A 25,595-nucleotide genomic window follows, 5' to 3' on the forward strand; every position below is an offset into this window, starting at 1 on the left:
CACGCAGACCGTGGTGTGCTGCCACTCAGCCACGCTTCTGTTATTTCAAGGAAAATGTGGAAATGCATCAGATGTTAAAAACTAAAGTCTCAGTCACTCTGTGCACACTGGATGGTCGGAGCAAGGCTGTGCCCTGTGAGGTAGCACACAGGCCGCCTGCTCCTCCTAGCTCATCCTGCCACCAGGCCAGGGGCCACCTGTGTTTCTTGGAACCTGCCAGGGTCTCCTTGCAGTACGGAGCGAAGAAACACTGTGTTCCCTTTGCTTTCCTGTGGCGGAGGGGGCACTGCAGTCCTGCCAGGAGTGTGTGGGCACCTGCTGCCCAGCTGTGGAAGAGGGAGGTGGATGGGCTGCTCTTAGTCCCCCACACCTGCCTCGGCCACCAGCTGCCTCGGCCCAAGTATGTGAGGCAGCCCCTGGAAGCCCCTTGGCTTCGTGCCCCGACAACAGCCTCGGTGTCCTCTAGTTGCCTTTGCTGCTCAATAGCTGGGACTTTCCCAAAGTCCCTTGTCACTGCCTAAGCTCACAAACCTCTTGGGACTCCGTGCGGCCAGCTGTGGTCTCAGCAGTGCTGCCCGATGGATTTGATCTTAGCCTGGACAGCCCGGGAAGCGAGCTCACTTCCCGATGTGCCACTGAGGCGCAGCACCCGGTCCGCGGCCGGTGTGGGGAGTAGCCTGGCCCACACCCGCCTCCTGACCATGGGCTCAGAGGAGCGTTGCGACCTTGAAATCCTGCAAGCCAAGTGAGGCGGTTGCGACCTTGACATCCTGCGAGCCAAGTGGGGCGGGGCTGCGGGCGCTTGGCCCCTGGGAGGGGCGGGCCGCAAAGGGCGGGGCTAGGCGTGGACCCGGGCCGGCTGCGACCCCAACCTGACGGGTCAAGATGGCGCTGGCGGTAGGAATGCGCTTCCTGACGCGTTCCCTGCTGCGACCCTGTGCGTGACTTAGGGGGGCGACCGCGGGGGGGGGGGGTCGGTGGGCGGGGGAGAGGCTCGGGGACAGGGAGGAGGCCCGGGGTTTGGGGGTGCGGGGTCGCGGCCAGAGGGCGGCGAGGCTAACGGGCCTCACGCTGTCGTTCGCAGGGGTCCGGGGCCCCGGGGCGACCCCGGGGCGGACGGGGCCGGTGGCCGGCGGCGGGGACTGCGTGCGGTGCTTCGGGAGCCCGCGGGTGCTGGTGGAGCCTGACCCGGCAGCAGGTAAGCGCGCCCGGGACCGCAGGTCCGGCCCAGCGCGGCGCTGCCTCCACGCGGCTTCCCGGGCTCCCGGGGGGCCTCTGGACGCCCACGGGCCGCGATACAGCGCGGTGCTGAGCACATTTCTTTTGCATTCGGATCTTGAGGAACCTCCGTGTAGGTGGTTTACGTGCGGCCTCCCCCCGTTTTTGTCCATTACTAGTTAGGGCGTGGGCGAGGGGGGGGGGCGCCAATCCCAAGCCGACTCCCCGCTGAGCGTGACCCCGGGACGCGTGAGCTGAGCGGAAGCTAGAGTTTTGCGCTCCCCGGTGTAGGCCCCCCCCCCCAAGTCACTGTGAAGTTTAAAAGGCTTGGGCTTGTGAAGTTTGACGGTTGTGTCCCTTTATCTAAACTATTTAATTGGAAACTGGAGGGCGCCTGGGTGACCCAGCCCGTTCAGCATCTGCCTGCGGCTCTGCTGGTGATCCCAGTGCCCCAGGTAAACCTCTGGGCTCCTCGGGGAGCCTGCTTCTCCCTCTGCTCCTCCCCCAGCTCATGCTCCCTCTCTCTGTGTCAAATAAGATCTAAAAAAAGAAAAGAATTGAAAGTATTTTGGAATAAAATATTTTAGTGTTTCTTCCTTAACCCTCACCATGGCACAGAGCCGTTTTACTAAAGAAAGCCAGCAGCCACATTGCAGTCCCTGCTCACTCACCCCTAGCTCCCATCAGAGCATCTCTTAAACCTGCAGCAGGGACAGAGAAGGTAGAAAAAGCACTGTTCAGAGAGAAGTAGGTTTCCTTTAAGTAAGAAGGCTCCTACGCTGGGGCATGAAAAAGCCTGTCCTCGGAGATGGGCATAGTTCCGGCGCGCTGGCGGACGGGGCCTTTTGACAGAGGCCTGGTGCTGGGGGCTCGGGCAGCCTCCAGTTGCAGCCTCAGCCCCCCTCCCTGCCCTGGCTCAGAGTTGGGGCTGCTTACCCTGGGACAGCCAGGTTCACCCAAAGTCCTCTTCCTTAATGCATGTTCACCTTTGGCCTATTTACCTTTCCTCAGTGGCCTCAAATCTGCTAGAGCAGGCCCTATGAAAACCCAGTCACCCTCAGGTTGCCCCAGAGGCCCTGGTGGCTAAGCGTCCAACTCTGGATTTCAGCACCAGCCCTGATCTCTGACTCTGACTCCGCACTGGGCTCCATGCTGGGCACGGAGTCTCGACCCCAGATGCAGGAGGAAGGAGAGGGCAAAGGGACCAGACGCTCTAGTGGGGAAGGGTCTCCAGCCAAGCTCTGTCCACAGTGTTGCTGTGAGTCTTATCCACACACCTGGCAGGAGGACGTAGCTGTAACCATGGGGACAGCAGTGTGTGGGGCAGCGGGTGAGGGGGGAGCCTGGGTGCCGGGCCCAGAGGTCATGAGGGCTGTGACTGCCACAGGTGTCTGCAATTCACTCCCTGGATGGGAGCTTTGAGGCACAGTCAGAGTCTGGCCGCACTCAGCCAAGGAACTTGTTGGAAGCAGGCCCAGTGTTCCGGGCCCTCCTCCTCTGCTTTTCAGTTTGTCTTGTCCAGGGAGGCACAGAGAAGTCAGATTTGTCTTCTCCGGTCGCTATGAATGCGCACACCTCCCCACCCCCTCATCTCCCCACCGCCGCCCACACTCCTGCACTCTCCAGGAAGAAAAAACCCAGTGAGCCTCAGAAACTGCTCTGAGCCCAGTTCAGAAACTTGCTTCTGGGCACGCCCATTGCTGCTTCTGTGCACACAGGTGTGCCACCAGCAGGTTAGTCAGTACTCCTCGTCAGAGGCATCCAGGGAGCCCATTTGCCTCCGGGACTTAGTTGTCAGTCTGGAGTGAACGGTTGTGTTTCTCCAGCCCTCGGGGTCTGTCGTCAGGCAGGCAGTGAGCACACAGGGACCCGGCCAGCAGAGCCAGCAGCCGTTGGCGGACGAGTGAGTGCACCGGGGACAGCTCCACATCCGGCCACCCGTGTTTGTGGCCTCTGTTCGTAAACAAGCGTGAACGAGAGCACCCTGAGGGAGGTCCTCCTTGCACACCTGGTCTGAGAGTTTGCTCACTCACCACCCTCCCTCCAAGAAACTCCAGCCGTTTGCTCCTCCCGGGGATGGAGCACGCACCTGGGAGGAAAGGATGAGCAGAGCTTGGTGCACAAACATTTGCAGCAGCGTGGTTCCCAAGAGCCAAAAGGCGGAACCCCAGCCCATGCGTGGATGCACAGCGTGGGGTCCCCACGCTGTGGCTAGGGTCAGCCTTGAGAGCGCAGTGCTCTGGGAACGCAGCCATATGGAAGAGCTCACAGATTGGACGCTTCCCTTTCTAGGAGATGGCCAGGATAGATGAGTCCGTAGGCACAGAAACCATCGGCTGCAAGGAGCCGGGGGCGGAGGGGGGGGGGGGGTCGGTGACCATTGATGGGCACAGTGTCCTCTCTTCTGGATAGACCCACTCTACAACTAGATGGTGGTGGTCATTTGGCACTGCGGGTCACTAACGACCCAAATGGTCCACTTTTAAAGGGTGAATTTCTGTTGGGTGGATCTGGCTGTGGCCAGGCCGAGGGTGCAGGCTGAATGGGTGTGCTCTCCCCTCTTCGCGTTCACACTAGGGTTCGCTGTGATGAAGATGAGGAACCCGCCCGTGAACAGCCTCAGCCTGGAGTTCCTGACCGAGATGCTCATCAGCCTGGAGAAGCTGGAGAGCGACAAGGCCTTCCACGCCATCATCATCACGTCGGTGGGTTCTCGTTAGCTGCCCAAGTTCAGGCTCCAAGCTTGGGCGCCGGCTGCTCAGCACGTGTGTGTCCCCCAGGAGAAGGGCCTCCCTGTCACAGAGCCCCGGGAGGAGGTCTCAGCTCAGCCGTTGTGAAAGGCAGGTGGTCCCAGCTTCTGCCGCCAAGGCTGGGAGCGTCCTCGGGCATGCACCTGCTTCCCTTAGACCCTGGGGTTGTACCGGGTATGGCCCAGAGCGATCACCTCGCTGAATGGGTGGGGCTCTTGCGGCCTGATGTGCACCGTCACTGGGAGCCAGGGGCCAGGGTTTGCCGAGCCTCGGCCTGCAGAGAGAGGGCTCCTCTGTGCTGGTTCACCGTGGGGGTGCCCGGGACAGCTGCGGCAGACCCACCTGGACACGTTGCACATGCCTGGGAATGTTGTGCTCCAGATGATTTCTGGAAATATTCCACTTAGGGTGTAGTTTGAGAGCGTGCTGCTTTCTCTCTCGTGCCCTGAGGCTGAGAGTGCCGCAGAGACAGGCGTTCATCCCTCTGCTTCCCTGGCTTCGCGGTGGTGCCAAGTTAGTGGGGGTGGGGAACAGCACTGGCCTGCGTCCCTTGGAGCCCACGTGCTCTGCCCACAGATGGGTCAGTGTTGTGCTCTAGGCTGTGTGTCCGCCGAGTCCTGAGCAGGGTCCTGTCCCGTGGGCCCGCAACAGGCGGTGGCCTGCAACAGGCCTGCTGCTGCGGGGTTATGGGGACATGGAACTGTGGGCCGCAGGCTTGGGTGCACAGTCCCAGTGGAGCATTCTCTCCTGGGCCTCCCTCTTTGCTTCCTCCAGCTGCTGGGGGGTCCCAGGGCTCCTGTCCTCCGGCCTCTCCTGCCATGTGTCTCTCTGTCCAAATGTCCCTCCCCTTAGAAGGACCTCTGCTCTCCTGTGATTGATTGCCTGTTGATCACAGCGGCCAAGACCCTGTTTCCAAGGACAGTCACATTCATAGGTCCTGGGGGTAAAGGCGGGTCTGTGTCTTTTTCCAAGGCACAGTTGGGCCCACCGGAGACCGTTGGCGGAGTCTCCGAAATCTCACCGTCATAGTCATGGTGCAGAGCACGTCCCCCGCTAGGACGACGGTGCCTTGTGTCGCGGCCGCAGCGGCACTCTTCACCTTTACTTTCCCCAAGCGCGAGGATGTGGGCCGGCTTCAATGGGGCTAGGCCGTGCCAGGGATGCTGGGCTACGGCGGGGACCTCGGCGGGGCAGGACCCAGCGCAGGGACGTCCGCAAGAGGCAGTCACAAGGCTGTGTGGCCTTGCCAGGCCACGGCGAAACATGGGCCGGGGACCCAAGAGGGTGGCTTCCAGGGGCGGCGCAGGGGCTGCAAGGAATCGCATCCAGCACCCTGCTCGCAGCCTGCTCCTGTCGCTTGGCACGAGGATGCAGGGACGGTGCCTGTGACTCTCTCGTACTCCACCTGTCCCCCGACTCTATGGAGACAGACACGTGGCTGTCGGCCTGTTCATGGAGCAGGGACAGGGCATGTCGGCCCCTAGACCCCCCAGCTCCAGCCACGGGAGCGTCTCGTTCTTATTTGCTCAGGGACATTGTGACTGCACTTGGGGGAGCCCCACAAGTGCGCTTTTCCCGTGATGACTGCTCAGTCACCGTACTCCTCCCCCTCCCCCCTTCTGGGCCAGCAGGTCTTTGCTGCAGGGCCACCGTCCCCTATCCCAGCTACGTCTGCTGGTGTGTATTTGCTTTCCTCCCTCCCCTGGGGTCTTTGTCGCGGCCCAGTGGCAGCTGCACAGCATTTGTCTCATGTGTGACAGCCCAGGGCAGAGGTCTGGCTTCCTGGTTCATCGTCCCTTTCCTGCCTTGCTGTGTTGTCACAGCAGCCCCTCCCGGCCTGCCCTGTCATCTGTAGCTGGCTTGACCTTGGGGAGCCATCAGAACATGGGCCCCGAGGCCCCAGCTTGCCACCCCCGGGGAACACGACCTCAGCCCCACCGCCTCTGGAGCGCCTGTTGGGCCCTGGGGACCTGCTGCAGGCAGGGGATGGACTCTGACAGGGCCCCTGGCTTTTTCGCCCCCAGGACTGCCCCGGCATCTTCTCCGCCGGCCTGGACCTGACGGAGATGTGCGGGAGGGACCCCACACACTACGCCGAGTACTGGAAGGCCGTGCAGGAGCTGTGGCTACGGTTCTACCTGTCCCACCTGGTGGTGATCTCGGCTATCAACGTGAGTGTCCCCGCGCCCCAGCCACCTTGCTTACTAACCAGGGGCCAGGGGAGCCCCCCCCCCCCGAGGCGCACAGGTCAGCATGACCAGGTGACAAGGGCAGGGGCACAAGGACAGGATCAGATTCATCTTTGGAAACACGGCTTTGACCTGGCCTGTGAAGACGGGCTGCTCAGGCTCAGGAAGCCGCGTGCCTGACAACATGGGGGTCCAGTTAGGTGCAGAAGGGTCTGTGCCAGCAAACGGGAAGATTGGCAAGCTGGAGACTCCACAGGGTGCAACGGACAGCAGCTTGCTGTCTCTGAGGCCGTGGGGTGCGTGAGATGAGGGTGCATGAGTCTGGGGTTCCTGGGATGTCCTGCTGTGGATGGAGATGGGTCTTATGTGGTGGGACATGTCATGGCCTCTTTGGTTAAGTACTTGTCAGTGTTTTAGCATCCCGGCAAAAGCCATGAAAATAGGGCACCTGGGTGGCTCAGTGGGTTAAGCCTCTGCATTCAGCTTGGTCATGATCCCAGCATCCTTGGATCAAGCCCCGCATCGGGCTCTCTGCTCAGTGGGGAGCCTGCTTCCCCCTCTCTCTCTGCCTGCCTCTCTGCTTACTTGTGATTTCTGTCAAATAGATAAATAAAATCTTAAAAAAAAAAAAAAAAACTGAAAATAAAGGCGGTTTGCAACCCTGATGGGAGGGTTCTGGGCAGAGTAATTCTCTGGCCCCAAGAGCCGCTGGCCAAGCCCGAGGGCCCGTCGTGCCCGCCCAGCCCAGCCGTTGTGGGCATAGCACCGTGGGCTGGGGGGCTGGGGTGGGGGGTGGATCTTCCCTGGGACCTGCCTCTCTGGGATACCCCCACACCCCGCAATGGGGACAGCATGCACAGCCAGGTGGCATCTCTTCCCCCACAGGGAGTCAGCCCCGCTGGGGGCTGCCTGTTGGCCCTCTCCTCGGACTACCGGGTCCTGGCTGACAACCCCAAGTATGCTATAGGCCTGAACGAGACTCTGCTGGGCATCGTCGCCCCCTTCTGGTAAGGCTGGGGGCTGCGCCCGCACTCCCCTGGCACAGGGCCAAGCTGGTCCCCCTGGGAGTCCCAGTGAGCTGATGTGTTGCAGGTTCAAAGACACGCTGGTGAACACCATCGGGCACCGCGTCGCGGAGCGCGCCCTGCAGCTGGGCCTGCTCTTCCCACCCGCGGAGGCGCTCCAGGTGGGCATGGTGGACCAGGTTGTGCCCGAAGACCAGGTGCAGAGCGCCGCGCGGTCAGTGCTGGCCCAGTGGCTGGCCATCCCGGGTGAGGAGCTCAGGGAGGGGCCGGTTCGGGCAGGCGGGCAAAGCCAGCAGCCCCACAGCCTGGGGCTCCTGGTGAGAGCAGGGGCTTCTGCTGGAAGGGGGTCGTGTGCACATCAGATACATGCATCTGTGATGCAGACCGACTTAGTCCTGCGACCACCGCATCCAATCAGCACACAGCGGACAACGCTGGGGAGTGGGGAGGCGCGTAGAACCCCGCGGTGCGTTCCCTCCAAGTCTGCAGGCCAGGAGTCTAAAATCCAGGTTTGGGCAGGCGGTAGGGCTAAAGGAAAGGCTCCTTCCCGCCGCATCCAGACTCTGGTGGCTCCAGACACTCCTCGGCCTGTCGCTGCGTTGCACCAGTCGCTTTCCCTCCACGTGGCCTCCCCCGCGTGTTTGTGTCTCCAGTCTCCCCTCTTCCCTTCTCTGGTCAGGACACTTGTTGGATGTGGAGCCCACCCTGAGTCCAAGGTGATCCCACCCTGACTTCATCCACAGAAACCCTTTTCCAAATAAGGTCCCGTGCACAGACTCTAGGCCGCTGGTTAGGTTCATCCTTCAACCTGCTGCACAGGCTGTCGGAGACGGGCCACGTGTCTGTCGGTAGGAATCGGGCTGGTTATATCCGCTCTGATGGAGACCAGGGGTGAGATGGCTGGCCCTGTGGGTCACTCGGTCACAGCCACACCATGATGCTGGAGCCCAAGGGCATGCAAAGAGTTTGTGACCCAGCAAGCGCCTCTGTTTGCAATGAAACAGGCCACTGATGTTTAAAGTGCGTATCATTTTCACATGCCACAAAACGTCCTTTTTTCAATTCCAAAACAATGTAAAAACCATTCTTAGCTCCCTGTGGGGGGCCAGCCTCGCTGACTCAACCGTGTGGAGAATGAGTACTTAGTGATGTGGAAGGTACCCCTGTGTTACCAGGGGGTGAGCACAACAGGGTAAGCAGCAGTTTCGCAGGGTCACCGCCTGTGCTTCTGACGGGGAGGTGGGGAGTGGCTGGTGCTCGCCTTGTTTCCATGTGTTAGTTGCCAGAGCCTCCGCTGGGTGCTCTGAGAAAGGGGAGTGGCGCGGCGTTGGGGGGGGGGGCGCCTTCACACTCCGGCCCTTTTCCCAGGCCACGCCCGGCAGCTGACCAAGACCCTAATGCGCAAGCCCACAGCTGACCGCCTGCTCAAGGAGCGCGATGCAGACATCCAGAACTTCGTCCGCTTCATCTCCAGAGACGCCATCCAGAAGGCCCTGCGCGCCTACTTAGAGAAGCTCAAACAGAAGAAAAGCTAAGGGCAGGGCTGCCTCCATGGGGCTTGTGGCCGGATGCGCCCCCCCAGGGCCCTCAGATTCCGAGCAGTTTTAAACAAGCTGTTTTCCAGTGTAAACGTACTGCCGGCTTCATTTGCTGATCATCTCAGTAGGCCCTGTTCCCTGTAGCCGGTGTCCCAAGGGTCACTGCCCCCCACAAGCACCTTTTCCACCTGGCAGGTGGGCAGGGCCTCAGTGGGAATCCTGAACCGGCAGGCCGGGCCATTCTGGACCTCAGTGACAATCACTGCTGAGCGTCCCCTTTACCAGAGCAGAAGTGGAGCGAAATCCTTGCATGATCCCATCCCTGGCTACCCAAATGCCTGACTGCTGGGGGTGCACCCCTAGGCTGGTGACCCATAGAGGACCCCCCAGAGGAAAGCCCTTTGGCCACCACATCTGCCCATTGAGATTGAGGGAGCACAGTGGTCCAGAGACTAGGGGGAAGGGGCGTGGTGAGGGGCGGGGGAGGCAGACCTGGGGAGTCTGTCTGTGCTGCAGGACCCGTGGTCTGTCTTTGGAAAGATCACACTAGATTTGTCCAGACTCTTAAAGCTTTTTCCTCCATACAGTTCAGGCCTCTTCGCAGAACCACCACCAAGTGGAGTTGTTTCCAAAACCAAAAGCCTCACTGGGCCCCCGGACCCTAGTTCTACACATTCCCAGTCCCCAGGCGACAGGCTTCCCGGGATACGGGCCACAGCCCTGGCCCAGCCCGGGGCTCCCGAGAAGGACCCTACCCAGGCTGGCCCCATGAAGGGGCTCTGCATCCACGTCAGGTGTGTGGGTGGCACCTGCCTGGGCCGTGTGAGGAGTCCAACCTGCTCACCACTGAAGGGCTCCCTGCACGTTGTAGAGCTGCATACTCACGGGGCCTCCTGACTGCCTATTCCTGCGTTACTGCACGGGGCCCCTCATATGCAGGTGTCTGCAAGTCTGCAGGCCCCCAGGATTGGGGGGCGGGAGGGACACCAGGGGCTGGGAGGTTGGCCTTGCACATCAACACTGTGGCTATGTTTTTACCCCAAACGCACTCAGCCGGTGTTTGGAAGTGTCTGTGGTCTGTGCAATGAAAGGAAGCGACGGGCATGTCAGAGCCAGCCTGGTCTTGGGATCATCCGTCCCCAGCAGGGAATAAAATGGCCAGGCCGACCCTGTCCCATAGGGGCAGGGACCCAGGGCCCACTGGGCTGCAGGACCAAAGTTTGGGCCTCGGAGGGTTCGAGTCCTAAGAAAGGACGTGGAGGCCTTGAAGCCGACCAGCACGCGGTCCTGGCTGAGCACCGGCTCGAGTTTATTGAGCACTGCCCTGTGCCCAGCGCTCTGCAGGCCACTCCTCACAAGCCTGGGAGGTAGACGGAGTAGCCCATTTCACAGATGGGCAAACAGACTGCGTGGTCCTGTGATGTTTCCTAGCCGCTCGTCCCACCAGCTCTGCCCTCAGCCTTGCTGGAGGCTGGCCAGCTCCCCACAAGGAGCCCTGCAGGACTGTTCTCCTGGCCTGAGTCTGGAGGCCGCTTCCCAGACCAGGCCTTGAGGGTTTTCAGTGCGACTTCAGAGTCACCTCCACAGGAAAATGGTCACTGATGGCGAGGGCCTGGAGAGGAAGCGGAGCCTGAGCCCCCTGCTGGGCAGCCTGCCCTCCCTCGGGCCCCACCTAGGAAAATGAGCAACCCCTCACTGCCTCCACTGCCTACATCCCTGTGCTGCCCGCCTCCCTATGCTGGCCAGGGATGGAGCCCACTGTGCTTGCTGCCTGCAGGTGGGCTGGGGCCCAGACTGGAGACACACCCCCACCCCACCCCCCGCCCAAACCCCTGAGAAGAGGCAAGGGCATCTTCTGCCATCCCAGACGATCCCTTCAGCCAGAACTGAGCCTCTTAAGGGCTCTGTGTTCTGGGGCGCTGGTGCAGGGAGGGGCGCGCCCCCGCCCCCGCCCCCGCCCCAGCGCTCACCTGAGCCTGGTCCAGGCCGAACTCCTCCTGGAAGTTGTGCACGGCGGCCGACTGGGGCTTGAGGCTCCTGCGCAGGCGGGCGCCGCACGCCACGATGCGGTCATAGGCGCAGTCCGAGTTGCCCACGGTGGTGTCAGCGCTGTCGGGGATGAGCCACTTGAAGACCTCACTGCTGCGCAGGCGGACGGAAGGCCAGTCGCGCTCCCGCACGTAGTTGCAGTCGGCGTTGAAGTCGCCCAGGAACAGTAAGTCCTGCGGGGACCGCGGAGCCAGGGCTGAGCCCTCGGGCGCCGAGCCCTCCCCGCGCAGCCCCCTCCCACACACGCGCACCCTCCACGCACCGCACGCCCCACCCCCCCGCACGCGCGCACAGGGGCAGGGGCGGGCCTTACGTCCGTGCCCCACTTGTCGATCACGTCCAGGTACACGTCGTAGAGAGCATCGATCTCCGCCACGGCCCGATGCGGCGCCGCGTGCAGCGGGATGAGCACCAACTCCCCGGCAGCTGCGGGAGGCACGGGTCAGAGGCGGGGCGGGGGGCGGGATTTCCCGGGGAAGAGGGGGCCTCACCTGAGCCGGGGGCAGAGAACTTGACCACAAACGGTTCACGGCTGAAGGCGTCCTCCGGGTCCGGGTACTGGTACGTGTCCACGACCGACACCGCGTCCTTCCTGGGGGAACGAGGCGGGTAGGCGCGCTGAGCCGGCCCCTCCCGCCCCGCGTGCCCGGACCCCGCCCCTCACCTGTAAACAAACAGGTACATTTCCTTGTACTGGTCCCGACCCAGGGGCTCGCTGCTCACGAAGCTGTACTTGTGCCTGGACACGCTGCAGAGACACGGGCCAGGCACCGGGTCAAGGCACGGTCCAGGCCATATCCGGGCCTGGACTCTGAACGCTGGGCCCTATCCACCCGCCCCTCCTCCCCACACCTGTTGATCTGCTCCATGAGAGCGGACACAGCGCTCAGGTCCGGGTCTCGCACCTCCTGCACCAGCGTGATGTCATAGCCAGCCAGGATCTGGGGGAGGGTCGGGCAGATGCGGGGTCACGCCTGGTGGATTCACCCGGGAGGCCCAGCTGCTGCCCCGCCCCCGGTCCCTGGCCTCACTTGTGCAATGATGCTGCCACAGGCCGGGTCCGTCACTTTGCTGTCGCCAAAGCTTTGGATGTTGAAAGCTCCAATGCGCAGCGCGGCAGCTCCTGCGGCCCCCAGGGCCCAGAGCGCGGCCAGTAGGACCTGGGGCCCACCCATGGCGGAGAGCAGGTGGGCTGAGAGGGACAGATGCGCTCCTGAGTGTGGACCTGGAGTCAGACACACCAAGCTACCCGTCTGTGCCCCAGCCCTGGGGGACCGGCAAGGACCTGTGATTCAGAGGTCCAAGGAGGATCCTTCCCCCGCCTCTCCACCTCTCCCCAGTGGTGTGCTAGGTTTACCATGGCCATTCTACTCCTTGGGTAAACTGAGGCTCCAATAGAGGGACCCCACCCCCATCTAGGCTCCTGGTCAGCCCAGTCCCCAGACTCACCTGGGATGTGGATGGGGCGGTATTTGAGACTCAGGATCAAGGTCGGAGATTCAGGCTGGGGGTGTGTCTGTGGCAGGAGACTGACGCCTCAGGTTTGGTGGGGCAGGAATTGTAGGCCAGGGCCCAGGCGGGTATTTGAGGCCCTCGTCCAGGGAGGGGCTACACTGCTCTGGCCCCACCCCCTCTGCAGAGATGGACACTGGAACTGCTGGTTCCGGTTCCCAGGGAGAGCCCTGGGGGCAAGGTGGCAGGGGATCCACCCTGAGCTGGCGCTGGCACGAAGACCGTCAGAAGCAGGACCCTGATGACCCTGCCGGCTCTGCGAAACTGTGTCCAGACTGGACGAGAGGTCCGGCCACCCAAGGTCCAGCCCTTGTTCTTATCCACGCACCCCCCACCCCCAACTAGGTCACCCAGAATCTCCCTCCCTCAGGGGTGCCTCCTGGGGGAAGCAGGAAGGGAAGGCAGGCAGTCCATTCATTAAAGACCTTCCTGGTTGGTCTCCTGCTGCTTCTTCGTTGTCACCTCTGGATAAAAGGTCATGGTTCCTTGGCCTTCCAGCCTGGTCCCCTGCCTGTGCACCCCCCCCCAAACAGCCCCATGGTTGGAGGCTGTGAAGCAGCACCCCCTTCCGCCCACCTCCATGGGGCTGGGGAAGACAGGGTCACGACTCCAGCTGGGCAGGGCGGCGGCAGCAGGCTGCCCGTCCACATGCCAGGGACACCCACGCACCCCGGTTGCCCTAGCTCCAGTGCCAGTCCTGGGAGGGGTGGCCAGGTACCTGAGTCTGCAGGGGGAGGGCTGGTGGGGGCCCCCAGGGGAAGCTGCCTGGGCAGTGGCATCACAAGTGGCAGGTTTTCGTGTTTTATTGTAAAGCAACAAAAAACTATTTACACTCCCACACCCGCTCTGAACACCTGAATTCTATGCCTCCTCTTCTATGTCTCCTTGCCCCTGCCCCAGCTCAGGAGCCTGCGGGCTGCCATACTAGACAATAACCGTTTGCACCTCGAGCTGGCCCTCGGGGGATGCGATGACCAGCTCGCCGGCGTGCTCCAGGATCTCAATGTCCTCTGATGAAACCATAGTCACAGTGGCCTGCTCGGTGCCAGTGGCGCCCGCACGGGCCGTGAGCACAGTGCCCTCGCTGATGGCCGAGGCCAGCGTCATGGCCACCTGCTCTGTCAGGCTCTCGGGTGTAGCGATGGTGATGGTGTCGGCTGCAGCCGCCTCTGGGCCCAGTCCTGCCTCCTGGTCCATGGTCACATTCTGCACGATGATCTGATGCCCAGCACTGGCCTGGTGCACGATTTGCTGCACCACCTTCATGATGTGGCTGTCCACCTGTGGCGGCAGGCGGCTCAGCAGGTGGCTGTGGGGCAGGTGCCAGGCCACCCCCTCCGGCCCTTCCCCTGGCCCCCACCTCCGTCTGGGTGCCCTCAATGATCTCTGCGGCTTCATGGGTCTCTGCGTCATCCGCAGCAGCCTGGACGAGGGACAGAGGTCAGCCTGGTAGTTCTGAGCCCCAGCCCCACCCCAGCGGCCCCACACCCACTTCGATGATGTACTCCTGGGTGTCCGCCACCACGGACGAGAACTCCACCAGCACGGTGTGCGGGTCCTCGGCGAGCACGGTGGCGGCTGCTGTGGGGTTCTCCTCGGACACCAGCAGCTCTTCTACCTCCAGCAGGCAGCCCCCTGGGGGCGGGGGGCTTGGTCAGCAGCGCTGTGGCCCTCCCAGCCGCCCCCACCCCCACCCCCCGCCGCTGCCCGGCGGCCCTGACCTTTCGTGCGCAGGTGCCGGTTAAGCGTGCCGTGCTCAGCAAAGCCACGGCCACACCTGTAACACTTGAAGGGCTTCTCCCCCGTGTGGTGCCGCACGTGCCGCACCAGGGAGCCCTTCTCCCGGAAGCCTCTGCTGCAGAACGGGCACACGTGCGGCTTCTCCTCCAGGTGCGTCCGGAAGTGCACCTGCTGGGCATTCTGTGGGGCCCCACCGTCAGCACCCACCTGGCCTCGGCCGAGGCTCAGTATGCGGCTCTCCCACCCCCGCCACAGGCTGAGGGAAAGCAGGGGCTGAGGGAAAGGGCCCGGGCCAGGCAGGAGGGGCGAGGGGCTACGTGGGGAAGGGGGCGCTGGGATCTGGCCCAGGACAGGGGAGCCTGCGGGTCATGGGGGTCAGGTGCCAGGGTCCCACCTTGGTCTTGTAGCACTTGCCACACTCGGGACACGGGTAGGGCCGCTCATCAGAGTGGACACGCCGGTGGCCACGGACGTGGGCGATGGTCTTGTAGAGCTTCCCACAGTCTCCACAGCGGAAGCGGCGCTCACGCACGTGGACCTCCTGGTGCTTCTTGAGCAGGTAGGCCTTGGGGAAGGCCTTGCCGCACTGCACGCACGTGAATGGCCTTGGCCCTGGGGTTATAGGTGAGGTCAGGCCAGGGCTGTCCCTCGAGGGCCTCCTGCCTGCTGACCGCCCAGGGACCAACCTAGCCCCCCACTGTACACCCAAGGTCCATCTGCTGCCAGTGCCACACCCCCTGCCACCCCCCATTCCGCACCTCGACACCCACCTGCATGGCCCCTTTTGTGGGCTTCCAGGGTGGCTGCCGTCGGGAAGGTCTCACTGCACTGAGGGCACGGGTGGGTCCTGGGCACAGTGGAGGCCCCACTGGCCACCTGCTGGGGGTGGGGGGTGGCCACAGCACGCTTCCAGCACCCACTGTGGGTGGGACCCCAGCAGTACTGAGGAGAACAGACCCATGGCAACCGCCTCCCCTCCCCGGTCCCACAAACTCCATCATGAGCCCCGGGAAGGCAGTGAACAGGGAACAAAGTTCCTGCAGAAGGGGCTCGATTTTTCCACCATAGGGAACACAGCAGGGAGGTAGCCGCTGGGCTGGACCAGTGACCCTGTAGCTGGGGTCCAGCCCCCACTGAAGTACGCCGGCAGCGCAGGCACCTACTGTCTCCACGGGCTCCACCTCCAGCAGTGGCAGCTCTGGGGTACCGTCTCCCAGGGCCTGGGGACTGGGTGCGGCGGGAGGGGCTGGCTCCAGGGCCCCCTCCTCTCCGGTGACGCGCTCAAGGACAATGCCGGAGTTCTGCATGGCCTGGTGCAGCAGGTTCTCACGGCCACTCTCACTGGAACAGGGAAGCTCCTCAGGGCCCGGGGGCTGTAGGCACACGGTCCCCACTTGTAGCCACTGCACAGGACAGACCCTGCAGGGCCCAAACTGTGCGTACTCAGAAGAGCGTTTCAAGGAGCCCCACAGCCCGCGCTCCCCACCCTTACTCTTCCTGCCCCCGGCCCCTTGCTGTCCTCTGGCCACTGGGGTCCTGCCTCCAGACTGAGCACCAGGAAGGCAGGCCAGGTCGGTCCTATTCCCACTGGAGCCAGTGACCAGAACAGAGCCTGGCAGTGGACAAAGGCCACTCCCCAGGGTGGCCCGCACCTCTGCAGCCAGGCCTTTCATGCCCAGGGGCAGCTCTTGCATCTGGACGTGGACTTCATGGATGACCGTGCCCTTGGCATCTGTCACCAGGTGAATCACAGGTGAGGTCTCCATAGGTTCTCCCGACACTGATGAAGATGGGACCGTCCCCATGGTGGAGCCAGACCCTTCAAGGCAGAAGCCAAAGAACTTTGAAAAAGCCCGCCCAGCAGGGTGGCCCCCAGGCCAGCGGCCAGGGTCAGGGCAGGGGGTCCCTACCTCGCTGGGCTGCGGGCGGGTCCTCCTTGCCAATAAGCACATCCTTGCTCATGCTGAAGCGGATTTTCTCTGTGCATGGGGTGAGAGACTTGAGGTGCCGGGTCAGTGCACCTGACTCCCGGAAGCTCTTCCCACACTTGGCACACTTATAGGGGCGCTCATCTGTGGAGAAAACGGAGTCAGCTCCAGGCAGGGCCAGCGGCCCCAGGGAAGGCGCGCCCAGAGCCACAGCCTCATAGCCCCTGGTCCCCGCCTGGCTCACCCGTGTGCCGCCGGTGGTGCCGGATGAGTGAGCCCTTGGTCCGGAAGGAGGCACCGCAAAGCTTGCACTCATGGTCCTTGCGGCTACTGTGGGTCACCATGTGGGCCTTGAGGATGCTGCCCTGGGGGGGGGGGGGACAGTGGGGCTCAGGCGCTGCCGGAGCAGGAGGGGGAGGCGGCCCGCCCGCATGCAGCCCCGGGGCCCACCGTCTTGAAGGTCTTGTGGCACAGCACACACACGTAGCGGCCTTCCTCGTTCACCAGCAGCTTCACCTGAGCCTGCTGGCCCTCCCCGCCGAGCACAGGCCCCCGACGGCTGGGGCTGCCCGGGGCTTCTGCCATCTCGCCGTCCCCTGGCTCTGCCTCGGCAGCCACGATGACCTCTTTGATGTGTCCGCTGCCTGAAGAGAGGCTGGTCAGCCCGAGCCACCTCGGATCCCTCACTGGGAACACTGCCAGGCGGGCCGGGAGGAGGCAGTGCAGCTGTCCCGACCACCCTCCCGCCCTGGGGCCTGACACCTGCCCTGCGAGCCGGAGGCGCCTTGTCTGAGTCTGCAGAACCACCAGGGGCACTCCAGGACCCCGAAACGGTTCCAGCGAGGAGCCCCAGCGTGAGCAATGGTGCCCCCTCCTAAGTCTAGGGGCACAGGACTAGATGTGGGCAGGGGTTCTGCCACCCCCGGGGACAAGTGAGTGCCAGCATGGAGATGGGGGTGAGCCGTCTGCCCTGCTCACTGCCCCCCGGGGATTGCCCGCTATGTCTGGAGGCCGGGAGGGCCGGGGACACATCTGGGGGCGCGAGCACTCCTAGACACCTGGGACTGCCCGAGGGAGGAGGCCGGGCTTTAGCACCTCTCACGGGTGATGAAGAGATGTTGACAACGTGCAAAGCTAAGCTGTAAACACACTTCACAATTTCTGCTCTTAAAAATGACGTGTGGGGACCGGCTATAAAGCCACCCTTAGGAACTATCTCAGTCAGGCGGGCGGTGTTTTGACGAGCCACTCTCCCAAACAGAACGGAAGCACTGTGACTCAGAAATAATTAGGGGCATCTCTCGCCCGTGCCCTGGCTGACGCGCCCTAGCTCTATCTCTCCTCTGCCCCAGATGCAAACTTCTGAAAGGACCCGGACTTCTGCCAAACAAGGACTTGAGACAGAGCGTGGCGCAACAGGCAGTGGATGGAGGGGTCAAGGAAGAAGGAACGTGGCTGCCCGAGTCCAGGGAGGAAATTCAAGTTTGTCCGCAGGGAAGAGGCAGGAGGGCCTGGTACAGGCACCCCTCCACAGCCCCCACCCACTGAGGCCCCCGGCCCAGCAAGGACTAAGATACCCCGAGTCCTGAGATGCCAGCAACTGGCTGTTTCAGACTCTAGCTGACCTGGACCAATGAGCAGCTGACATCAAGGGGACATCTGGGGCACCCAAGGGGGCAAGAGAGGCAGGAGGTGCCGGAGAGGAGCCCCCCAAGCTCAGGGCAGAGCAGCCGAGCAGCAGGTGTGGGCCGGCTGGAGGCTGGGGTGCTGTGAAGGGACCTGGCGGGCCAGGGGTCCGGAACCTGTAGGTTCCCTCTGAGCCCAGGGAACTTGTTTCCTACATGACACCACTCATGCCGTGCCAGAGCCAGAGCCCAGCCCCACCTCCGCCATGACAACAGTCCTGTCCCCAAGCAGCACAGGCAAACGTCCCCGTCCACAGGAATGTCAGACAGCACCGAGAGCGGGACAGGTGTCCTGCCGCCGCCCTGAAGCGGGACTTCAGCAGAAAAGCCTACTCTGACATTCCCCGCCCTGAGGTCTCCTCCGTCTCTCTTCCCGCCCCAGATGTCCCTAGGGCTTCGTGAGGCCGAGTTCCTCCTGTTGCCCAAACCTGCACCTGCCAGGCCGCCCACTCACACACCTGCCAAGACTCCTGCCCCGCAGAGCGCCAGGGACTGACTACGGCCTCCCCAGCCTCCCTCCCTGTAGGGACACGCCCAGCCCCTGGCTGCCCTTTGAAGGGTCCCCTTCCCAGTCCAGCCCTGTCAACACCCCTCTCCTACCTCAGTAGAGCACCCGAACTTAAAAAGAGCCACAAGGAGGCTGACCTGGCTCCACACGCTCATAAAAGCCAGGTGCGCATCAGGGCACGCGTCACCACCCCCACACGGGAGGGGACGGCCAAGGTCAGACAGCAGGTCAGGACAGAGCTGGAGCAGCAAGTGTGTCCCGAGCTCCCCCAACCTGACCCTTCAGAGCCAACCACGGGTTAGGGAGCAGGACCGGGGGTGGTAGAAAAATAGCGAAGGTTCCAGAAGGACCCGGGAAAAAACAGTCTGGGGAAGCAGCAGCAGGACACAGAACACCCAGCAAGGACTCTGAGTATAGGCCGTACGCCTCCCCTCTCCCAGCAGGGCCCGCTGCCCGGTGCTCGGCCCTCCTCAGCCAGGCCTTGCTCTCAGGCGAGCAGAGAGACAGGGTGGCAAGGGTCCCCAGCCTCCAGTGCTGACCACAGACAGCTGACAGGTCAGCAACAGCTGTGCGGAAAGCGACATGAGGACAGCCACGGTGGGACCGTGCTGGCTTACCGACGATGTCAGGTGTGTGGCTCATGTCTGCTGTCAAAGCGGCCGCCTCCACCACGATGTGGGCCACAGTGATGGGCTCCTCCGGGCTCGCCACCGCTGGCACCACCTATTGAGGGGGGACAGGGGACACACAGGACTCAGCTGTGGGGCTCCAGAGCGCCCCTGGCTTGGAGAGGAAGGCTTGGGTTTATGTCCCTGCAGAAAGGCTGTGGTAGGGCCTTTCATCTCCTCCAGCATCTCTCCTGTCCCTGCCCTGAGCCTGACTCCCACCTGGTCCCTCCACTCCAGGCCTAAGGGGTCAGCACCATCACTCAAACGCCACTGGCCACCATGGGCGGAACGCAGAGCACTAAGCACCCTTGTGGAGAAGGGCTCCAGGGGGAGGTGGCCCCACCAGCCCCAGCCAGGGGAGCAAGGGAAAGAGCCTCAGGTACATGTGACTGGGGGTCTTCCTGGAGGAAAGGGCACCACCGGGAGGGGCTGGGGAAGGGCACAGGGTCAGAGTGAGACAGGTGTGAGCCCTGCGACTTCTGGGCCACTCCCTGTGATGACCTGAGGTAGCCCCTTTCCCAAGTCTACACGATGAGGATGATGAGAGTGAGGGTGCTGTGTCCCTTAACAAGACCACGTGTGTAGTCTAAGCATGCACACGATGCCACAAAGTCAGCCACTTTCACGATAAGGGGGCTCCCACCCTTGGTGGGATCCTGAGGAACTGTGTGTACACAGCAGGAGACAAGCCCTGAGGCAAGACGGGTCCTCGGGTCCTGAGGTTCCAAGAAAGGAGGGACCTCAACTGCACAAGCTCCGGCCAGAGGCTGGGGGGAGCTCACCGCAAGGCACCAGCTGCACTCACCACCCCACTGGCTGTCAAGGGAGCCCCGGGGGGCAGCAAACACATGCACGGGTATGTGCAGGGCGGGGGTGGGCGCTCACCTCCTGGCCCAGCAGCGCACCGGCAGCAGGGGCTGCAGGAGAGGCCTCCTGGGTGGCCCGCTGGCACACCTTCTGGAGCTTGTGCTGAACAAAGTCTTCCAAAGCAGTGAACTCCACCTGGCAGCGGCCACATCTGTGCACGTCGTCCTCATCTGCAAAGAACCTGTGGTCACTGGGGCTCGGGAGGCCTCCAGGCCCGGGGGGCCATCAGCAGCAAAGGTAGCTTCCCCAGCTTCCCATGGAGGCCCGGATGCCAACCCCCATCCTCCAAGGTTCTGCAGAGAGGCACGGAGGGCAGCACCCAGCAGGCAGCTGGGTGTCCCATACAGGTAGGCTGCGGAGACCCACTGACATTGTGTATCCCTAGCCCCCACTTCAGAGATGAGGGAACAGAGGCTCAGGGGCAGCTAGGAGGTGGGGGGATCCGCCCATGCCAGTCTGGGGGAGTGGGGGATTAAGACTGTTGGGCTATCTGTATGCCCTTCGGCACCTCTGGGTCCATCTGCTTGTCTGTAAAATGGGCCAATGCCTTTTACAGTGTACAGTGCAGCGGGCATCAGTGCGCTGAAGCCCGCAGGGCTTTGCCTGAGAGGCCAGCCCTCAGCAAATGCAAAAGAGGCAGCACACCCTGACCCATAACCCTCTTTCCCCACTGACTTGCTGCTTCATTGTTTCTGAACAGGTTCTGTTCTCCTGAAGACACTTGGGGGGAAACTTCCCAGAGGGGCTCCACACCCCCAGGAACATCACACCTGAGCCCCCTCACCATGTAGGCTGACCAGCCAGCGGCTGCCCCAGGTCCTATGGAAGAGACTTCCCACTCACTGAATCCCTACTGGGTGCCAGACACCTCACTGGGGATGTCACCAAATCCAGCCAGCACCCTGGGGAAATAAAGATGACTATTCTCATTCTAGAAAAATGACCTGAGATTCAAGGCCACCCTGCTGGTGAAGTGTTAGGACCAGAGGCTGACCCTGAGGGTCTTCACTGGAAGGCCTGCCATTTGCACAATGGGATGGAGGGGATGTCCCTTATGCATCCATAAAAGTCTTCCACAAAAGTTCACCAGTTCCCACCACCTCACATGTGGTCCCACATCAAGGTCGAACACAGGGCTAGCACAGAGAAGGAGCCCAGTCAACGTCTTCTGAACTAATGAGCAAAGGAAAGCCTAAACCACAGCCATGAGTGTCCCACAGAAGACCACCGTCCCCTCCAGGTGGCTCACGGTCATGAGCCAAGCACTGAGATGCCCACCACCCTCTTAACTGTCCCACCGGGCAGGCCAAGTCTGACTCAGCGTTATCCAACGCAGAAGGGGACCGGCCGTGCCACACAACACGGACAGGACTGAGGGCGAGCCCAGCAGGGCATGGCAATCGAAAAAGAGATCCCTCTCCGGGGTGGCACTGCCTCTAATGGTCCTCCCTCCCCCAGCTGGAATTAGAAGGAGCTAAGAAAACAATGTACTGAGAATAGGAGTTCTGTGGGGAGAGAGATCACCACCCCAATATCACCAGCCAGCCCCCTCCTCTCGGGCCAAGCTGGAGAGCTGAGGACAGAGACACTCCTGTCTGAAAAGCTATCAGGGCACCTGCGGGCCCGCCCTGGGTGTGCTGGCTCAGCGGGTCCCCACGTTGCTCTATCTTCCTTGTCACCACAGCCCTGGGAGGCAGCACAGCCCAGAAGTTAGGGGACCTGGCAGAGGAGTCACACAGTCTTGCTACTTACTCCCTGGGTGACCTGGCCACTTTGACATCTTTGGACCTCAACAACAACAGTAGGAGCCTCCAGAGTTGGTTTTAAGATGAAAGCGCCCAATGCGGGGTAAGTGCTTAACACATTATTAGCAGCAGCAGCACCCTCCCCATTCTGTAGGGAAAGGGAAGCTCACCAGCCCAGGGTCAACCAGCCAGAGAGCAGCAGATCCGGGCCGGAGCTCCCAGGCTGGTTGCAGAGCACCGGCTCCGCACCACTGGGCCCTGCTGCGGCCCCAGGGGCGAGCTCGGAGCCCGGACCCCCGGAGCCCCGCCCCCGGCAGCCTCCAGCCTCCAGCCCCACCCCAGCCAGGGCTCTAGAGGCCCGTCAGGTACCGTGGAAGAGGGCCCAGAGGAGAGCAGGGCCGTGCCCATACAGGCGAAGACAGGCCGGACCGCGAGCCTGAGGGGCCAGGCTGGCCGTGGAGGCAATGGCAGAGGCCTCCACGGGCAGCTCCGGAGGCCTGGCCACCTGTGAATATCCGTGAGTGGATATTGAGGCCCGCGGGGTGACGGGCGCCCCGCAGGAGAGGCCTGAGGGTCTGAGGAAGCCTGGAGGGCTCGTGGAGGGCTACGCAGGACTCCCTTGGGGACCCGGGAGGTCCGCAAGGAACCGGGATCTGGGACCGTCTGTCGCGTCCGCAGCTCAGGCCATCGGGGCCTCCTCCAGCCAGGACTTAGTTGTCCACATCCCGGCCGCGCCCGACCCCGTAAGGCCCCGTCAGGCCCTGTTACCTTCCTCGCTAAAGGGCGCCGGGAGGCCTAGGAAGCCGCCAGGGGCCAAGGCCGCCGCCGCCGCCGCCGCCGCCGCCGCGACCCCGCCCTCGCCCGCCTCCCGCCCGGCTTCGGCCCGGGCTTCTGCCGTATGCGCGGCCGTCACCCGCACTGCCATCGCGCCCTCCATGTCGCAACGCGCCGCAGGAAGATGGCGGATTTACGACCGTGTCGTCATAACAACGGGCCGCGCTGAGGAGAGCGAGAGAGAACGACGAGAGGAGGGCGGGGCCAGACCGGCTTGACAGACAGCCGGCGGGGCGGAGCCTAGGAGGAGGAGCCTGGAACGACAGAGGCGACGGCAGACTCCCGGAGAGAAGGCACGGGGCGGGGCTGCTCGGGGGCGTGGTTAGAGTGAAGAGGGCAGAGAGGCGAAGGGGCGGGGTCAGAGGCGGTCCCTCGGGGCGGGGCTTAGTGCGGTAGGGTCGCGGCCCCGCGGGAGGAGCGGAGGGCTAGGTTCGCATCGCTGTCGGGCCGGGGACCCGTAGGGATTGTAGAGGCTGGCGGGTGGCCCGCGGGACACTGCCCCCGCTCCGACAAGTAGTGTGGTGCTCACCGCCGTGGCCCTACCGCCTCGGGTTAGAACCTTCCTTGTTGGTTGTCGGGTCACAAGGAAGAACCCGAATTGGGGTTGGCTCTCGGGTAGCTTCACTAACCCTTCTACACTAATGCATTTCTTTTAAATTGTAATAAATACCCACAAGATTTACCACTGGTCACATTTAACGCATTCACAGTATTGTGGGAACATTAGCAACATCTAGTTCCGGAACCTTGTCCGGAAGGAAAGGGAAACCTGTCCCCTTAGCACTCCCGTTCTCCCCTACTCCCGGTCTCTGGCAACCACTTTCTGCCCGTCTGGCTTTGGCTTTTCTGGACATTCTCAATTAAGTGGAATTACACATGTATTCTTAGGTCTGGCTTGTTTGGCTTAGCATAATGTTTGCCAGATTCATCAACGTTGTAGCATGACCATACATCATTTTTTTACAGCTGAATAATACTCCATTATCTGCATAGACCAGAATGTATTCATGCACCGCATTTGGGTTGTTACCACCTTTTATACTTATTAAGAATAATGCTACCATGAACGCGTGCAGACAAACTCCTTTTATTCTTTCTAAGACAGTCTTTAGTTCTCTCTTTGAAGCTAAGTGCCATACAGGACTTTTTCATTTGATATCAACCATCCCTATTTTGAAGAGGAAGAACTGAGGCACAGAACTGATAGGATGCTTGCCGGAGGGCAGACTGGAGACTCAAAGTCTGTCCAGAGCCATGGGCTGGAAACCCACAGGGTGTGCTCTCCCAGCTCAGTTATTTTCTGTGACCCAGCCCAGTGCTGGATGCCAGAGACTCAGATGAATCAGAGCTGGTCTCCTCCAGCAAGGCTGGTCTCCAGGCAAGACCAGGCAGAGACACAAGGGCCCAGGCAGAGAGTGGGCAGCTCTGCCCTGGGAAGGACGCCAAGCAGAGACTGTCTCCATGCCGGGGATGCCCAGCTGGGGCCCTGGGGACCCTCAGCCTGGCAGGAGCAAGGGATGTGTGAAGCACAAGTCAGATCTTTGGAGGTGGGGCTGGGTTAAGGGTGAGGCTGCTTTCTGCAGGGGACTTGCTCACTGTTGCAGGAGTTTAAGCAGATGGAGTGACAGCATTTCAAAAGGATCCCTCTGGCTACTGTGCAGAGAAAGGACCACAGAAGCAGGGAGATCCCAGATGGATGGTCTCTGAGTAGGACCAATAAGAGGAAGAACAGGTGAGGGCATGTGGCAGGGGCACTGGGGAGGGAGGACCAGGACGACACCTAAGTTCAGGTAGTGCTGAGGAGTACTAGGGGAACCGATGTCAGAGAGACTGAGTAAGCACCCAGGATAATGGAGTGGGGAAGGATCTCAAAGGTGGAGAGGACAGCCTGCGTGTGGGTGACCAGGAGGAGCTGACCCAGGGGAGACAGAGAGCCTGCCCTGCTGTGTGCTCCAGAGCCATGTCAGGCTCCCCAGGAGTCGGAAAAGGGCCTCTTGATCCAGTGACTCCCATGTCCTGCCTCAGCCAGAGCCCAGGCAGGCCAGTGGACAGGCCTGAGGTCTCTGAAAGGGAGAGTGGCCAGTGGAAGACAGAAAAACCAGAGTCCCCCTTGCCCCCAGATGGCCTCCTCCTGTCCCACCCAGCCCTCAGCATGGGCTCTAGCTGCACACTGTTTGACATTCAATGCTCTGGTCACAGAAACACCAGCCCCCTTTATGAGGACTGCTCAATCTCTGTTCTTTGGATGTACTTTAATTTATTTAACCAACCCCATGTTGAAGAATTTTTAGATTGTTACCATTTTTTTTTTTTTTTTTGCCACTTGAATCCATTTTTTCAATGACTCCCATTTTTACTTGGCTCATTAGAAGCAAAACCATCTGTGAAAACACAGATTCAATTGCTGCTTGCATTTTCTAATACAATTTAAGTCCTTGCAAGGCTATTAAAATTAAATAGAGTCTGTTCTTGGGCCATCTCCATCTATGCCCCATTCAGCTTGCAGGCAGGGCTTCCTCAAGGGGGGAACCCTGGCACCAACCATTCACAGGTATACAGTGAGCATCTACTATGTGTCGGGGACACCCCGTGATCGTGGGGTGCTCCTCTCCCATCTCCCATCCAGACACAGGGCATCTCACACCTTACTTCTCCCCGCCACCCACCTACATAAAGTGTACCAAGTGCACCATCCCTTCCAGCTTCTGGCAGGACCTCATCCATAACAATGTCCTCTCCTGTTCCAGACCATTCCGTCCTTCCCACTACGCTGGCTCAGGCCCTACAACTCCCAGGGAATGTTAAGTCAAACAGGTGTGACACAGCTCCACTCTGGAGTCACCTGGGTTTAATCCCAGCTCTGCATTGTCCAGCTAGTGACTCTGTGTGACTCAGTCTTCTCATCCATGAATGGGGACACAAACAGTCCCTGCCTCCTAGGGCCTTCTCATCCAACAGCAAAATGCAGGTAAGGAGCAGTGCTCAGCACCTAGATGTTTACTGGATGCCCAGGAAACCAAAACAACTGGGCAGTATTTTCCAAGCTGGCCGGTGGCTGGGCAGCAGTAAGACTTCCTATTCTGGTCAGTGTATACACTAGATGCTTCTGGGTAGTGAACTAATCCGGTGCTTCCCAGAGTCAGCTCCACACCAAAATTAAGTGGGAAGAGGCAGGGAGGAAGTCTCCCCTTGTCGGTAATGGGTACATCAGGCAGGAATATTCTGCACGCCCTGCCCTTCTGGACCATGGCCCTTCAAACGTCCTCCAGGAGTTCCCGGGCCGGCAGAGACCAACAGAAACAAGCCGGGTGTAAATAAGCAGGGCCCTAAAGGAACTAA

General features: G+C 61.6%; 3 protein-coding genes across 5 annotated transcripts; 1 reads left to right on the plus strand and 2 right to left on the minus strand.

Annotated features, from left to right (window-relative positions):
- Positions 1 to 790: 790 nt before the first annotated feature.
- Positions 791 to 8,816, plus strand: ECI1 (enoyl-CoA delta isomerase 1). Its single transcript, XM_059153892.1, has 7 exons — positions 791 to 937; positions 1,085 to 1,198; positions 3,796 to 3,923; positions 5,993 to 6,139; positions 7,043 to 7,164; positions 7,250 to 7,428; positions 8,551 to 8,816. The coding sequence occupies exons 1-7, from the start codon at positions 886 to 888 to the stop codon at positions 8,715 to 8,717; spliced, it is 909 nt and encodes a 302-aa protein (XP_059009875.1). The 5' UTR covers positions 791 to 885; the 3' UTR covers positions 8,718 to 8,816.
- Positions 8,817 to 10,005: 1,189 nt separating this feature from the next.
- On the minus strand, positions 10,006 to 12,957 carry DNASE1L2 (deoxyribonuclease 1 like 2). Its single transcript, XM_059153893.1, is given in 7 exon segments — positions 10,006 to 10,332; positions 10,691 to 10,942; positions 11,083 to 11,211; positions 11,214 to 11,361; positions 11,434 to 11,517; positions 11,622 to 11,710; positions 11,801 to 12,957. Coding segments are annotated over 7 exon segments (900 nt in total). The 5' UTR covers positions 11,945 to 12,957; the 3' UTR covers positions 10,006 to 10,278.
- A 112-nt stretch (positions 12,958 to 13,069) lies between these two features.
- On the minus strand, positions 13,070 to 22,912 carry E4F1 (E4F transcription factor 1). 3 transcript variants are annotated; one of them, XM_059153884.1, is made up of 14 exons: positions 22,191 to 22,908; positions 19,696 to 19,847; positions 18,760 to 18,865; positions 16,400 to 16,593; positions 16,194 to 16,314; positions 15,932 to 16,093; positions 15,674 to 15,840; positions 15,185 to 15,394; positions 14,792 to 14,897; positions 14,416 to 14,633; positions 14,003 to 14,201; positions 13,774 to 13,916; positions 13,642 to 13,704; positions 13,070 to 13,562 (listed from the first exon to the last, which is right to left on the minus strand). In XM_059153884.1, the coding sequence occupies exons 1-14, from the start codon at positions 22,357 to 22,359 to the stop codon at positions 13,206 to 13,208; spliced, it is 2,367 nt and encodes a 788-aa protein (XP_059009867.1). In that variant the 5' UTR covers positions 22,360 to 22,908; the 3' UTR covers positions 13,070 to 13,205. The 3 variants fall into 3 exon arrangements, with proteins under 3 accessions (XP_059009867.1, XP_059009866.1, XP_059009868.1); XM_059153883.1 differs by having other exon boundaries at positions 14,792 to 14,900; positions 22,191 to 22,907; XM_059153885.1 differs by having other exon boundaries at positions 13,544 to 13,562; positions 13,826 to 13,916; positions 14,792 to 14,900; positions 22,191 to 22,912.
- Positions 22,913 to 25,595: the final 2,683 nt, after the last annotated feature.

The sequence above is a fragment of the Mustela lutreola genome, chromosome 17 (genome assembly GCF_030435805.1).
Source record: "Mustela lutreola isolate mMusLut2 chromosome 17, mMusLut2.pri, whole genome shotgun sequence".
NCBI lineage: Eukaryota > Metazoa > Chordata > Mammalia > Carnivora > Mustelidae > Mustela > Mustela lutreola.